Source organism: Mixophyes fleayi, chromosome 3, assembly GCF_038048845.1.
Source record: "Mixophyes fleayi isolate aMixFle1 chromosome 3, aMixFle1.hap1, whole genome shotgun sequence".
Lineage (NCBI taxonomy): Eukaryota > Metazoa > Chordata > Amphibia > Anura > Limnodynastidae > Mixophyes > Mixophyes fleayi.
In genome coordinates this window covers 12,040,343-12,053,341 of record NC_134404.1, presented here as the reverse complement: position 1 = coordinate 12,053,341, position 12,999 = coordinate 12,040,343, and the positions used below count along the sequence as shown (strand labels likewise).

General features: G+C 38.0%; 1 protein-coding gene across 1 annotated transcript; it reads right to left on the bottom strand.

Moving 5' to 3' along the window:
- Window positions 1-6,009: 6,009 nt before the first annotated feature.
- Window positions 6,010-6,942, bottom strand: LOC142142564 (olfactory receptor 13C4-like). The gene has a single exon (XM_075200445.1). The coding sequence runs from the start codon at window positions 6,940-6,942 to the stop codon at window positions 6,010-6,012; it is 933 nt and encodes a 310-aa protein (XP_075056546.1).
- Window positions 6,943-12,999: the final 6,057 nt, after the last annotated feature.

Here is a 12,999-nt window from a genome sequence, read left to right as displayed (position 1 = left end):
GAGCTTCTGCGCATGCGCAGAAGCTCCGTTTCGGCCATCATTGGCTGCTTTGCTGAAGCAGCTTCAGCGTCGGCGTGCCAGACAAAAGTGGTCAGCGTGCCACGTCTGGCACGCGTGCCGGGGTTTGCCGACCCCTGGCATAGATCATAATATAATTTAGTACAGATTACTAATTATAAATAGAATGCAATGTACACTACTATGAAGACTAAACCTAACTCAAATACAATCAGCATAATCAAAATTATGGCCCTGATAAAGAGTATAATATTTAATTTTCCAGTCATACAAGTCTCTGGACATTAATCTCCCCCACCTTATATGGCATAATACTAGTCTGTGTCCAGACAGAGTTGTTAAACTAGTTTTAAACTATAGACCTTTTGGGTACATTTGAATAGGCCTGGCTTACATCCTGTACATGGGCTACGCCTACAGAGGTCTTTGCCATTATCTCTTCACATGCTGTACTGGGACCTGCATTTGTGTGAACTTTAAAAATCTTCAGGGCTATATTTACTATGCGGTGGTTCCATAGAACCGCCGATTGCCAGCACTTTGATGTCATTTCCAAAATTGCATTTTTATTAAAGACAAAGCCCATCGGGTTTTGTCTGTAATAAAGTTGTGATTTGAAGAAAATTACTTCAAAGCGCTAGAATTGGTGGTTCTATGGAACCAACGGATAGTAAATATACATCTCAGTCTCTGGCTATCTTTACTGGGATAGACTCAGACAACAATTTCTCTCTACCTACTTTAACACATGGATTTACACAAAGAGTACTGGATTTAGTATAAGGCTGAGTATGAACTAAGAATATAATTATTATAATATGGGAATCATAGGTAATTGTAATGGAAGTTAGTAATAAGGAGTTGTAAATAATCTAAATGGAAATGGGGACTTGGGAAATATAGTTTAAGTGATATTGTTACATGGTTAGTAATGACGTGTGGTTAGTTTGTTGGATGGAGTGATATTGTTACATGGTTAGTAATGACGTTTGGTTAGTTTGTTGGATGGAGTGATATTGTTACATGGTTAGTAATGACGTTTGGTTAGTTTGTTGGATGGACTGATATTGTTACATGGTTAGTAATGACGTTTGGTTAGATTGTTGGATGGACTGATATTGTTACATGGTTAGTTATGACGTTTGGTCAGTTTGTTGGATTTAGTGTTATTGTTACTTTGTTAGTAATGAATTTTGGCCAGTTTGTTGGATGGAGTGATATTGTTACATGATTACTGCAACCTTCTCCTCACCAGCCTCCCCCTCTCCCATCTCGCCCTCCTCAGGTCTATACTCAATATGGCTGTGAGACTCATCTTCCTCTCCTGCTGCTCCTCTTCTGCTTCCCCTCTCTGCCTTGCCTTACACTGGCTCCCCTTCCCCTACAGAATCCTTTGCTAACTGCTTGCCCTGACCTACAAGGCCCTCTCCCACTCCACTGCCCTATACATCTCCAACCTTCTCTCCATTCACACTCCATTCCATTCCCTGCATTCAGCCAATGACCATATCCTCTCCTCCACTTTGATCACCACATCCCACTCCAGAATCCAAGATTTCTCCCCGGGCTGCCCCCCTCCACTAGAACGACCTCCCACGCTCCATCCGACTGTCCTCTAATTTGTACACCTTAAAACGAGTACCTAAAACTCATCTGTTCCTCAAAACATTCCACCCTCACTCCTGATCTCCTCCCCTCTCATCCCCTGTCCTGCTATTTGCTCCTCTTTCCTCTGACTCCTAATTGTGCCTCTTATCTGTTTACCCTCCCTTTAGAATGTGAGCTCTGAAGAGCAGGGCCCTCTTCCCTCTCTATAGTTTCTTCTCCTTCAACTCCACTATACTAGCTATGTTTGGAGCTATTCAAATACTGGTATTTTTGTTAACTGTTCTGTACTATATTACCCTGTATAGTCCGCTGTCTGTTTTCTGTACGGCGCTGCGTAAATTTGGTGGCGCCCTATAAATAAAGATTAATAATAATAATACGCAAGTAGAAAAAAACTGGAATTACAAGAAGAGGACTCAGAAGATGCGGGAGTGCTTTAAATTCTTGCACCGTTGTATCTTGTAACCAATGACTTTGTGTACTGTATCCATGTATAATGTTAAAATTGTAAACTGTATCTCGTCTGTGTACTGTATGTATGAAGTCACAACTGTAAACTGCCACTTCTGTGTGTACTGTAGCTATATATGATGTCATAATTGTGAACTGCTACTTATGTGTGTACTGTATGTATAATGTTACAATTCTGTGTCACTTCTGTGTGTACTGAAGCTATATTTGATGTCACAACCGTAAGTTACACCCCTTATTGTATTCCTGTATAAATTGTCGGGCACTGCTGTTGATAAGAGAGCATTCTGGATAGAAGCTCAATGCTGGTACTAGCCGCACTTGCGCACTATAATGGCGGTACTGTGGAACTTTTTTGTGCTTTGGAGCCACAACTTAATCGGAAATCCACTTATTTACCTTTAATGCTGCAGTCAGCTGATCAGAAGCGGCTAGATAGTGCTGCTAATAGTCATCATCACTAATGCGTATCATTGCACCATCCCTCCAGCAGGTACATGCCTCCTGACAAGTATATATGTGTCTTGGTCCATGTCTACCTCAGTTGCAATGACATGAACAAGCCCTTACTGTCCTTGACCAATGCTCACCGATCCTCACTAGTTGTAAAGAGATATAAATGTAAGATGTGGAAAAATCTGCATACGAATGTATGTGTATGTTTATTAGGTGCTCATGCGCATTAAAACAGACAGACATCCAACACTATCCGAGTCCCGGAGTATTTATATCTCGCTGCAGGTACAATGCAAACAAATTACATATAGTAATATCATTTGTTGCATAACTAGACTAGTTTAAGGGTAAATCTTTAAATAGAAAATCACCATGTGAATGGTTTGGTCTCACTTTAATATTCTTATGATGATGCTTTTCACATGTGAATTTATTAACAGAAGTGACCATTGACTGGAGTTTCAATGTAATATCCTCCATAAGCTTCAATGGGACAAAATATGAAATATTGCATATCGATTGCCTTACAATCATTTATCTTTGATTCATTTTTCAGACATGTCTCTGTGTTATATGTCAACAACGGCTCTACAAAATATGTTAATTTACAAATAAAAAAATATTTCAATGAAATGTCCATTTACACTTTATTGACATGTGTCAGAAGAAGGTTGGGCCAATTTAATTTAAAGAGAGGAAACAAACAAAATATGCTCTGGTGGTCAAATAACTACAACTAAAAACTGTGAACAGCGGGAAAATAGGTTCCAGTGTTGAAAGTAGTCTGCTCCGTGCTAGCAATGTAGTTGTGTACACACAAATAAGCTCAAACAATAGGAGAAATGTAACACCAAGGTCTTGGCCAGAGTGATGGATAATCTTCAAACAGCGATAAAGCACAAAGCCTGACGCGTTTCATTGCCAAAGGGCAACGTCCTCAGAGACATCTCTGACTACTTTCAACTCTGGAACCTTTTTCTATTGGAATCTCTTCACAAGGGAGTGCTTTTTCAGCCACACCACCTGTCTTCACGAGCTCCACGGAAGTAGCCAATTCAGCGGCACAGAGCCGTATTCAATTACTGGTGGGATCTCGCAGTGGTCCGGTAAGATCATTTCAACACTTTCCCACAAAGCTGGGTATTACCTGGGACCCATGAAACTCCTCACCATTTTGAACTATCTGTGGTCTGAATGTAAGAACACTGCTCCTATCTCTTTAGTTCCAGTGACTGTTTCACCATCATTCTGGTGTTATATCTGCTCCTTAATGGTCATTAATTAACTGAGATACTTCAAGTTTATTATATATCCCAGTGCAAGTGGGAGAAAGAAGGTATTTTGGTTTCAAGCTTTACATTATATGTAAGCTACCTAATTTTCATTCAGAGTGATTGGACATTCAAGTTTTTAAATGTTTATTTTACTGACATGCGATTTTAATCTCATATGAGATATTTTTTAATTTTTGTTTTATATGTTATATTGTAAAAAATTCTATATTTTCCCGAAGTTCACAATATTTAGTTGTAGTTATTTGGCCACCAGAGCATATTTTGTTTATTTTCTACGTTTTTTTGGGAGGTTTGCAGACCTCTCACACTAAGGGCTAGATTTACTAAGCTGCGGGTTTGAAAAAGTGGGGATGTTGCCTATAGCAACCAATCAGATTCTAGCTGTCATTTAGTAGAAGGTACTAAATAAATGAAAGCTAGAATCTGATTGGTTGCTATAGGCAACATCCCCACTTTTTCAAACCCGCAGCTTAGTAAATCTAGCCCTAAGTCTGCTTTAACTATTGCCATATCCAGTGCCCTTAGATTATATTTTGTTTTTGCTGTCAATTTAAAGAGAGATCTGTCATACATAAACATTTCCCAATAAACATTACACTTTTCATATTAATATATATATATATATTTTTTTAGCACAAATTCAGTTGTTTTATTGGAATCTTACTCAAGATGAATTTTACATCATGTAAAAATATTTTCTGAGCGCCGTGCTGAGCTTAACCCCTCAATGACTGAAAGTACTTTGTCATTCCAGGGCTGAGGATGGTAGAGCAATGCCCACCCCAACATAATGGGAATATAGGAGATCTATCCTGGTGACAAAGACCTAGATCATAGTACTTATGTTACAGGGAAGGAATGGGTTTGAGAAACAGGAGGAGAATGAGCCCACCAGACAAGAATCCCAATTTTGTAAAGCTGTCCCTATTTTCAGAGCTCAAAAAAGGCAGGACCTACATATTTAGGGGTGTGCTCTCACCAAATGATCTCATGGTTTAGGGCAGATCAGGGCATGGGGTCTGATTATTTAAGGATCTTAAATGAAGAGGATTCTTATTTTAGTCTCCTGGACAAAGCCATGTTACATTGCAAGGGGTGCAAATGAGTGTTCTGTTTTGCACATAAGTTAAAGTTAATTTTTCATGTAGCGCACAAATACTTGATAGCTTATTTGTACACTGAAATTTAAAGTTGATATTTGTGTGAATGAAAATGAAATTATAATTAAAAAAAATTAAAAATATTTGCTACTTTACAGGCATACATAGTAGATGACATGGGCAAGATGTTCATAAGCTTTTAAAGCACACAACCACAATGCAATTGTATGCAAGCATGCAGGAACTGTACAACATGCACATAACATTATAAAACAGACAAGCATTTGTAATGTTCACACTATGTATGAAAATAATTTGAAAAGCAGAGACAATTTCGACATTCACACAAGTATGCAGTGCTTGTAAAATATTAAAGATGGCACCTACCTCTTTGGTATATGACAATCCTTTAATCCTCAGCAACCAATATAATATAATATAATCCATTTGACGAAATACCACCATTTTAATCTCTGTCGTTTTTATATAGTGTTGTATAACGAGATAAGTGTGTGTAGGTGAATAGTCAATATTTCTATTTGTTGAGGAATGTTGTGTTTGGTCATCACTATCATCCATGAGTTAAACGTGATATTGAGAAGATGCAAACCTTGCACTAAAAAAAAGTGTACTTCTGCGTACACTAGAGCTTGAATCGCACGTATCTGCTGGGGAACGTATTTACATTGTCTATGTGCAACCACCTCTTCCCCACCTGGTTCCGCACCCGAAATCGTAAGCTGTTGTAAGTGCCCTTTGAGCTCAAAGATGAATTGGACGTTTCTGCGTTCTCTGGCATATGCTCCAGTTCTGGGCATGCCCAGAGTGAGTTGACGCAAAGTACGCAGTGTAGCGGCATTTATGCTGCTTTATGATTCAGGCCCTCTGTGTAAATGTTACCTTTCATTGCTATGCTATTATCATACTGTTAAATGAGAAAAGTTAGAACTGTATGATATGATAAAGTGGCTGTGATGAACCCAAGTTGTCTGACCACAGAACACGACACAAACCATTTTGAAACCAGATTTGAAGCAGAAAACAATCTGAACATATTAACTTTATTGAACAATAGTCAAAGAGTTTCCCAATAGTCTAAGAGCTCGTTGGACATCTTTATTTCTTAGGCTGTAAATTAAAGGGTTTAACATTGGGGTAATGATTGTATAGAAAAGTGATACCATTTTGTCAGTAACCTCTGTAGCTGCATACCTTGGTCTCATGTACATGAACATAGCTGTCCCATAGAAAATGATCACTACAATGAGGTGGGAAACACACGTGGAGAAGGCTTTGTATCTTCCTGAGTGGAGTCTCACGATCACAAAGAAAATTTGTATGTAAGAGAAAAGAATGAGAGATAAGGGAATAAGCAGCAATATAGCGCCTCCGACCAATGCAACAATGTTGTTACTTGAGATATCACTGCAAGATAGTTGTACTAATGAAAGAGCTTCACAGAAGAAGTGGTTGATTGTAGTGTGTCCACAGTACCTTAAACGATATACATAGAAAATATCTACTGAAGATATCACAGAGCCAGTCATCCAGGAAATACTGATCATCCTGAAACAGGTGACCGTGTCCATAATCACATTGTAACGAAGAGGGTTACAGATAGCAGCAAATCGATCATAAGCCATGAAAGCCAAAAGGCTGCACTCTGTCTCACCCAAGAAAAGGTAAAAATAAACCTGTATAATACAGTCAGTAAATGAAATACTTTTCGAAGATATAGCGATGTTCACCAACATCTTGGGCACAATGATTGATGTGTAGCAGATGTCCAAGAAGGACAAATTAGCGAGAAATAAATACATAGAATTGTGCAGACGCTTGTCTACACTCACAGCTGCTATGAGTAGAAAATTCCCAGCCAGAGTGGACATATAAACTATCAAAAACAATTGGAACAATGGAACTTGCATAGTTGGATTGTCTGAAAGTCCAAGAAGAAAAAATTCTTTGACTATGCTCTGGTTCCCAGAATCCATGTCAACAATAACTTAATTATATGAACTCACTCTACAGGAGAATATTGAGTGAATATACAAGGTTATTAGTGGTAGAAGGAGAGGGGTCTTGACTCCACTGCAGAGAGCTCAGTGAAATCCAATACAGAATATTGGATCTGGTTCTTGATACCCCACCTGCAGAAGGATATTACTAAATATAGAAGATCCAAAGTATGTTGCAACAAAACTTACCATGAAATAAAAACCCATGGAAAATAATATATAGCTTATAAAGTGAAAGATAATTTATGGACATGTTTGAAATATTTAAGTATGTAAATTGCCATATAGTATGTTAGGGATTATTCTCCTGAATGATAGATAGGCCAGTTGGTCTTTATTTTCCTGCAATTTAATATGGTCGTGTGCACTGAACACTGATTCACACCACATATTAGATAAATACCTTTTTGCTTTTTACCTGTTGAGTCACTTTAAAGTCCTGTAATAAGCTTACTTAAAAGGAATTTATTAATTGATCTGTAGGAGACACACTTAGTTGATCCCTTACTTTTGAAACTAAATACCAGATCAACCATGTGACAAGATGTTTGCTAGGACTATAAAACATCCCAGGCTTCCTTCTGGGAGCAGTCATGTTTTTCTATTCCCACTAAGCAAGCTGATATAAGAGGTCTGTATTCGGGAAAGATAAATATTCTAAAATAGTCTTGTTAAAGTGGGAGACGTGGAAGTCCTACTAAAATTCCATGTTCAGCTCATACAGTATCACTACAATAGTGTACTATAACAGAAAACCCCCAACAACAGGGTTTTTGAGCGCAAGGGGGAGGGAAGGGAGAAAGAAAAAAAGTAAGAAATTTTTTATCCATTTTGGACAATCTCTTATTTGTGCTATAGGCTCACTGTTGCGGTCCTTATTTGTTTTGTTTTCTTTTTTGTTTTTGTTTTTTTGTTTTTGTGTGTTTGTTTACACTAAAAGGTAAACGTTTTGTTTGCTGTATTATTCTCCTGGGATTGTTCTGTTTCAATCTCAGTAAACCATTATACCTACTATATACAGTATTGTATCTATGATGTTGTTGAAAATAAAGAGTTAAAAAAAAAAAATGTAATATTTGCTCTTTAACAGTTATAATTTTAAATGTTTATTTGCCTCACTTACTTCTTAGACAATGACTGATCGCTCCAATGATCTGCAGCACACAATACTTGTAACACTATTGCTTGTCTAAGAGCTCCGGAGTGACGTAAAACAGTTATAGGCTTCTCGTTCCTCTAGTTCTGATAAACCAGGGATACCAGTTACCTAACTCTGTGAAAAATACCACTTTGAGTTAAATATTTCTAGTGACAAATTGATGACTGTGCTAGAAATATGGTTCTTATTCATTTTTCGACAGACTGCAATAGTTCCATGCATATCACGATCATTACACCTGCAAAATTGAGCACTTACTGCGTAAAACATACAATATATGTAGATTTTTTTTTTATATTTGCATAAGGTAAGTTACATAATGGTAATGTGACAATTTAAAATAAATTATTAATACACTCTAATCTATTGAAATGTAGTTTCAACTTTGCTGATGCAGTTCTTAAGCCCCTCTCCCATTCTCTCGACTAATTTTTTACAGGCTGTATTTACTGATGATTGGTTACCCAGACTGTCAATCACATTGCTTTTATGATGTGTTTCTTCTTAAATTTCCTATGAAACCCCAAATCATTTAATGATATCTTCATATGCCTACTACTTCAGGATATACTACCAAGATCAACAAGTGTGGTTACTTTTTGGTCAATTGTATAATAAAGGCCATTCCCTAAACTAGCCTTGCACAAAAGCTGAAAGTATTTGGTAGTTTGTTGCAGAAATAAATGCTTAAATATATATATATATATATATATATATATATATATATATATATATATATAGCTTTTATAGTTTGGTTTTAATTCTATTTTAATGGTGATGTCAGTGGCCTGTAATATTCTTTTAATTAATAACTGTCAATGTTTCCTTTTCTAGTTAATATTATTTTACTATAATTCTCCTTTTTAATAATACAACAGATTATAATATTCAGACACTCAACGTTTGTAAAATCTATATTTAATTTAAGACATATGTCTGAATTTTAATATTACATGTATACTTTGTAACACATGACTTTTTAATGGCCTTTTGTATGTAGCCAGTCTTTTGACAAGTGATATTGGCTGAATGGACAAAATCATTTACAACTATACTCCTGGTCTGATGATGTACAGCTACAAGTCTTCCTTATCAGATTTGTAGATACACACCATGTAATAACTAGGCACGTGAAGAAGAGGAATATTTCTGATGTCATGCGTATGCTAAACTTGCCAATTTTTAAAAGAGATTATGTATGTATCATGTACCTGATATGCTACATCTTATTGTGGCTGTATTAGTATTCTGTGGTTAAACAATATCAAAACGCTACAAATATACAAGGAGTATCTAGGGTCAATTTAGAAAGAAGAGATAGGCTTTAAATCTCACGCTAAGGGGTCCATTCACTTACTAGCTTTGTGCCTCTGAACATCACAGCGATGTCCGGCTGAACACATTTCTGGGTACTGTGCAGATTTTCCAGCACACCCTCTATGGGGTGAGAGAAAAAAATCAGCAATGTTGCCCAGCCATGGAGTGCCTACGTGTCCTTTCCAGATGCACTCGCGGCACATCGATAGTAATTGCAATGGCCTATAAGTCTTTACTCTACTCCATATGCCTCGCTGTCACCAGTCTCAGGTAGAAGTACAATAAGGGATACCTTTGTGTCGTCCAGTCACTACAGTGACAGTGATAAATAACATCCAAGGTAAATTATATACCTTATATAATGTAGTCAGCTTTGTTACAAAGTGATGATTTTGGTCATTATCCTAGTATAAAATGTACACTCTGTTCCTGGGGAATCTGGTGAAATAAGTTGCTATGATTTATATGCCAGTTGAGAAATGGTCGGAAATTATTCCAAATTCTGAGAACATGAAAGATTGCAGACAAATCTCAATGCAAAGATTGTCAATATGCTCTAGTGATGTTTTTATATTGCTTTTATAAATGTTACCTATTATTCCCTTTGCAGATTGACACACAGCAGCTCGTTATTTTAATTCTCAACAGAAGAAAAAAATTGGGCTTCTACACCAGAGACTTTATTTTTGAAAAAAATGTACATTCTGCAAATAACCTCCATAATGAATACCTAATGGAGAGAACCTATTTTCTTCCAGAGAGGAAACAATAGATCTAATGGACATTTACTGGGTGCTTGCAAAATGACAAAACAAAAACTAGAGTTGTAACATCAAGGTAAACACTATAAGGGAAATAAATCATATTAAAATATTTATTTTTATATTCTTATGTACATATAAACTCTCTTTTATGTTAACAAATGCAGATGTTAATAGTTGTACCCAGTATGGTAAAGTGATCATTTAACAGGGTGTAAAATAAATACTAAGGGGCTGGTGCAGGTCTGGATGCAAAATTGGAGTAAATTACTCTTAAAAAAGAGCACAGAACATAATCACATTTCCGCCCACTTGCAGAGCTGTGCACATCTTCACATGCGTCTGACTCTGCACCGGCACCATATGGGTCTGGTTTATAATAAGTCATCACCATGAGCAAGAATGAAAGATATTCCTCCTAAGAGACATATATGTGCATGTTTGCAGGTCCGTATGAGCCACATTGTGTAAACACACCTTTACCACACTCAATATTATCATACCCTTCTCTCCCCCATCCTACCTCTCCAGGCACAGGTGGGTGTAAGTGTCAGATATGCGCTGACCTGCACAGCAGCATTTGCGTCCACTTGATTTGTGAGCGTGCACAGAGTGACTTCATGTAAGATATGCTACACAAACTGACTGATATACGTCTCACTCTGCAGCACTCTGCCTCTAGGTGTGAAACATCTGATTACACTTTCTTACGAATCAGGATGGATCCTATGCGATATCACCACATAAATGGGGTTTATGATCAGTTTTTGAAAGAGAGGGCTGACAAAAGGAATAACTGACACATAGATCAAATTCCTTTTTTATCAATGGAGTAAAGTAAACTGCACTTACACTGGGTGTGAGGATACCAGGCTTATGTGTAGCTCAGAGACAGCCTCATACACCAGCTATAGGTACTTTGAGTTCAGAATCACATCGTCAAAACAACTGGAATGATACAAAGGTACCTTTATTTTATATAAAAATGATATATGTAGATTTCCAAATCACAATGAAAAGGGTTACAGTTCCTAACAGCCAGGGGGTTCACCGCACAGAGCTTACTAGAATACTCTAAACTGACTATATTCACGGTTGACTATATTTACGGTTTTCTTGTAGTACATTCCCGGCCACTGAACCACACCATTCACTCCTGCAAGTCCACAGAGTCTTAGCAGATCCAGTCTCTGGCAGGTTCCTGGCCCAGTCCAACAAGAGCCGTAACCCCTAGACAGACTGTTCAAAATATGATGTTGAACAGAAGTCAGACAGCATTGCTACCTCTTCTAAATCTGGTCTGACTCCCATGGTGGTCTAGACTCGATGGGTACTGGTACCAGATATCATTTCCCTGCTGGATAACATACCTGCATATTGGAGGGCAGCCATGATCTGGCAATTTAGGGGTTACTGGGGCTGGAAGGGCTGAGGGGCAGGGTCTGCCCCCCCGGGGCTGTCCCATAGTGGACTACCTTAGACTGACTCACTGGGCCACCTGCATATTTTTCCTTTAAAATAGGCTGCTGATTCGAGTCTTGGACTAGCTGTGATGTTTCTAAAAATTATGAAAAATGTATGAACACTGTGATCTCTTTAATCCTCTGTTTAGAATAACTGCATTGGTAGTAGTGCAGCCTCACATTACCTCCTACTTTTTTCCAATTCCTAATATAGTCTATATTCCCTAACATACACACACAGACAGACAGAGAGAGACTAGGGTCAATTTGATAGCAGCCAATTAACCTACCAGTATGTTTTTGGAATGTGGGAGGAAAACCACGCAGACACGGGGAGAACATGCAAACTCCACACAGATAAGGTCATGGTCGGGAATCGAACTCATGACCCCAGTGTTGTGAGGCAGAAATGCTAACCACTAAGCCACCGTGCTACCCAACACAATCTATGGATATATCTGTCCACATTGTTAAGAATCACCTATACAAATATATGAGACTGTAATTTTCTTTATACAATTATGCTTTTTTGTTAACTTATGAAGAAAGGTGTCCTGCATTCTCTAGGCAAGATCTAAAGATGGATTATAATAGCAGACTGCAGTCTGAGTCAAGCTACTGTATAACTGTATTTTTGGTCATCAATAATTGTATAATGAGAACAAGGACTGTATTTATGATGGTTTTGACCCAGGGATTGTAGGTGAATAAACCCTAAATTTGCAATCATACCCCACATGCTTCTTGCCCACTTCACAGCACCTCTTTACTCCATTATTTTTGTGGAGAAAATGGGCAGTTGCTAAAGTAACAAAGAAGAATAGGAATAAGGTAACAAATAATTCATATAATTAATATAATTGTGACAGGATGGACCTCCTATGCCACCCTGTACGTGTTGCTGGGGATCAATTGGGCTTGCCTTGCCACCTTCCCTTTTCTTTATTCCAATTGCACCACTCTAATCACAGTAGGAGAGGCCTGCTGTAACCACTAGGCTCCTTCACTGGTGCCTAGAATTCTGGGTTACTCTCGCCCAGGTGCCCTTGCTGGGCTGTTACACCTGACCTCTTCCTTTAGATCAGGGTTGATGTGGATGGTTCCCCCTGGCCTCTCACAATGGCCAGAGCTGTAGGGTAGTGGAAATAGCATTGTTTCTAGATGCTGGGTCCCAAGCTCAGAACAGTCAGATAATGAGTTAGAGTGGTCTAATTTGTAGGTCGCAGGAATTACAGCAGGTAAGTAGGCATCAAAGCTGGATCTTGAAGCATGATGATTTATTTGCTCAAATAGTCCATACAAGGACATTTACACGCTAGACTTAGGTACTAGC

Excerpts from the sequence above, each read along its gene's own strand:
- LOC142142564 (XM_075200445.1), bottom strand. The coding sequence starts at position 6,942 with ATGGATTCTGGGAACCAGAGCATAGTCAAAGAATTTTTTCTTCTTGGA.